Below are 3,372 nucleotides of genomic sequence, written 5' to 3'. Positions count from 1 at the left end.
GGGGGGGGGGGGAGAGCACGGGCAGGAGCACGGCTGACCGCGACTCAACAACAAGCATGTGGCCACATTATATGTGATTGCATCAATGCCCAAGAACATGGAGCGTGTGTCTGTCACCTCTGCGTACCGGATGCTGTGGCCGTTGGGAATGCAATGCAAGCAAGCTTGCCTGGGGTGCCTGCCGGGTGTGCCGACCACCTGATGAAGAAATGAAGCAGGCACTGATGTGCAGGTCTCTCACCGCATATGAGGCAAATCACATTCATCTGCTCATGTATATGTGGTCCTTGTACATGCGCTCTGCACGGCAGCACGCCCTCGATCTAGCACAGACCGCAGCTTAGCCAAGCCAAGCACAACTCAGTGGACGCATAGGTAGACATGAAATGGATGACGGAGGGTCTTCATATGAGACGAGCAGCGGCGTCCAGGTGCGAGGCCGACGTCTGCGCCTGCTGCTTTTTCAAGTCTTCGCCTGCGCCGCCTGCTGGTGCTGCTGCTGATGTTGCTGCTGATGCTGCGTGCGTCCTGCATCACATGTGCATGCACGCTGGCTTTTCCTGGCGAAAGCGCATGAGCATGCTGTGTTTGCATCCCTGCAGGCCCCATGCGGCCTGGGTTGCCGCAGCCGGGGGGGACTCCATCGGTCCTCTGGGCCGGCCGCGCCTGCAGCAGCGGCCGCGGCATGCGCCCCAAACGCCGCTGCAAGGCGGAGAGGCCCCACCCAGCATCAGTGGCGGTGATGCAACAGCTATAGGCGCGTGGCCGCCTGCGATCCTGACGGCGAAGCAGGCGGTTGATGCAGCGCTGCCGCGGCCGCCGCAGCAGCAGAGTGGAGACCGCACCACTGCCAGCGGACGAGGCGGGGGCCCGCCTGCCTGGCTTACAGGCGGGGGCGCCCAGCCGCGCGCTGGGCGAGCTCGGAGGAAAACTCCTGAGGCGCACAGGTGAGCCACACGATGCTGTTGCTAAGCAACATTTTTGAGAATTTGTTCATGCACAAGGTCATCATATGAAGGGGAGGAGGGCAAGACGGCCCCTGGCGCTTTGCTTGTGCGTCAAACGAGCGCGCATGCTGCAGGCATGTCGTGGTGCACGGCAGGGCATGACATCATCCGGCGTCATGCGTCGCTGACCATTCACCGCGCGCAAGGTGGGAGGCCGTCGTCGTGGGCCCCGCCAACGAGGCGTCCCGCACGGCAAACTACCTGATCGGTGTGCTGCGCCACGCCAGTGCGGCCCACGAGCGGTGGCTGGCGCACCGGAGGGGGCGGCAGCAGCAGCAGCAGCAGCAGCAGCAGCAGCAGCAGCAGCAGCAGCAGCAGCAGCAAGCGGAGCAGGCGGAGGGGCGATCACCAGCGGGCGGCCAGGAACAGGGGCTGGCGGCTGATGACGACGCCGGCGGCTACATGCAGCCAGAGGAGGCCGACGCCGGATGGCAGCAGCTGCAGGATGAGGGGCCGCCCGCGTGGCAGCTGCCGGCCCCGCTGCGCGGCCGCAGGCCCCTGCGCCGCCGCGCCCCCTCCCTTGATGGCGCCGGCGCGCCCGCGCCCCCTCGCGTCGTGTTGCTCGCCGCGACGCCGGCCGCGCACGCGCGCGCCGCGGCGCTGCTGGCGGTCGCGGCGGCGCAGCTTGAGCGCAAGCACGGCTGCACCCTGGCCTTCCAGCCCCTCCTCGATTTCGACGAAAGCGCCTTGATGCACGTTTTCACATGGCTGGTGCGGCTGCCCCAAGGAGAGCAGCAGGCGTCGGGATCACACGAGCCCCGGGCGGCCGGTGCCCGTGGTTCTTCGGGTGACACCAGCGGCGGCGATAGCCAAGGCGTTGCGGCGGCCGCCGCCGGCGGCGATCGCGGCGGCGACGGCGGCGGCGATGGCGGCGGCGGGGGCGACGCTGGCGGCCGCGGCGCGGGGCACCCATTTGCGGGCCTGCCGGTGAGCCGCGTCCTGTACAGCAGCCGGGCCCTTGACCCCCAAAAGCTCGGCAAGGCTGTCGCCGGGGACGTCTCGCAGCACGGCGCCGCGCGCGTCCTCAGCGCCGGCGGGCCCGCCGCGGCCAACGCGCTCGCGGCGCTGTCGGCGGCGCGGCGCCAGATCATGCGGTCGAGCTCAGGCGCGTGCGATCTGGCAGCCCATGTGGTGAAGCGCTTGGATCGAGGCGGCCCGTCCGGGCCCAGCCGGGTGTATGTGTATGACTTTACATGCGTAGGCTGCGTGGGGCCCGCCGCGTGGAAGGCCGACACGCGGGCGGCGGCAGACGGGGAGGCGGCGGCTGGTGGCGGCGGCCTAGAGGGAGGCGGCGGCGGAGGCAGCGGCGCTGGCGACGGGGAGCCCGAGCCTGGAGGGGCGGGTGGTTGAGCGCGCCAGGGTCGCCATCGCATCGCTAGCTATTCTGCCTGGCTTTTGGGTGATTCTTCAGTACCAGCCATTCAACATACGCAGCAACAGATGCTGCAACGGCAAAACCATAAATTCGTATTGACTGTGCATTGCCCTGGCTCAAGCTTTTATATTCTTGCAGCAGCACCCTGCCCAACTGCAACCACCCTGTGGGGGGGTTGATGAGTTGACCAACAGGGTGGTTGCAGTCCTGTTGCGTCCTGCTCGACATCTACCAAAATCAGGATTGTTACAGCACACAAGGGGGCTGGACTGATTAAGGAGATGTCTTGAGGCAGGAAGGCTGCAGAAGTGAGCAGGACCCTCGACGCCTTTTATGTGCTCAATGTAGGTGCATCTTCAGCAAAGAAACCTCCGACTGTCCCTCCATATTCAGAGACCGACGGCATCAGACAAACAAATCCTCCGAACTTGTAGCAACCGAGGCAAAGTCGTGGGATGTCCGCACAGAGATTGACGAGCCGAGTAGAGTGACGAGCCGAATTGTGTAAGCACGACAGCTGGCAGTGCTGAAGCCACCACAATGAGCAGGACCAGGAACGCACCCCGCCGACGGACCAGGAACGCACCCCGACGAACGGGACCATGCGGCCCCCTCCCTGGACCCCAGTCCCTCCAGCCAAAAAGATTTCATGGAAACACCAGCGAGGCCAGGTCACAAGCTGTCCAAGACGAGCCCAACCCGAGGGGTTTGTGCCGCTTTGCACAACGCCGCCCAAACCCCCTTCCGGCCCGGCGCCTCGGATGCCGCCCTGCCCGCAGCGAGCATACCAAAACAATTATACGGCCCTCGCTCGAGGCCGCTTTAAAAGTACTGCGTCCTGTTGGCGCCCGATGGGTCGCCGTACATGTATGCCACCTCATCAGTGTAGTTGTTGAACAGCAGAGTGCGCGCAAAGCCGCGGGCCTTGGGGGAGTCCACCAGGATCTGCTCAGAGGACTGCAGCCAGCGGGGGTGGGGGACCTGTGGTGG

General features: G+C 65.6%; 1 protein-coding gene across 1 annotated transcript; it reads left to right on the top strand.

Annotated features, from left to right (window-relative positions):
- Positions 1-381: 381 nt before the first annotated feature.
- On the top strand, positions 382-2,357 carry MNEG_14048 (hypothetical protein; the record flags this gene model as incomplete). Its single annotated transcript, XM_014037479.1, has 3 exons — positions 382-431; positions 603-947; positions 1,154-2,357. 3 exons carry the CDS (start codon positions 382-384, stop codon positions 2,355-2,357), a joined length of 1,599 nt encoding a protein of 532 aa, XP_013892933.1.
- Positions 2,358-3,372: the final 1,015 nt, after the last annotated feature.

This window comes from Monoraphidium neglectum, assembly GCF_000611645.1.
Source record: "Monoraphidium neglectum strain SAG 48.87 unplaced genomic scaffold scaffold04222, whole genome shotgun sequence".
NCBI lineage: Eukaryota > Viridiplantae > Chlorophyta > Chlorophyceae > Sphaeropleales > Selenastraceae > Monoraphidium > Monoraphidium neglectum.
Note: the sequence above shows the minus strand (reverse complement) of the source record. Positions and strands in the feature narration are given on the sequence as shown.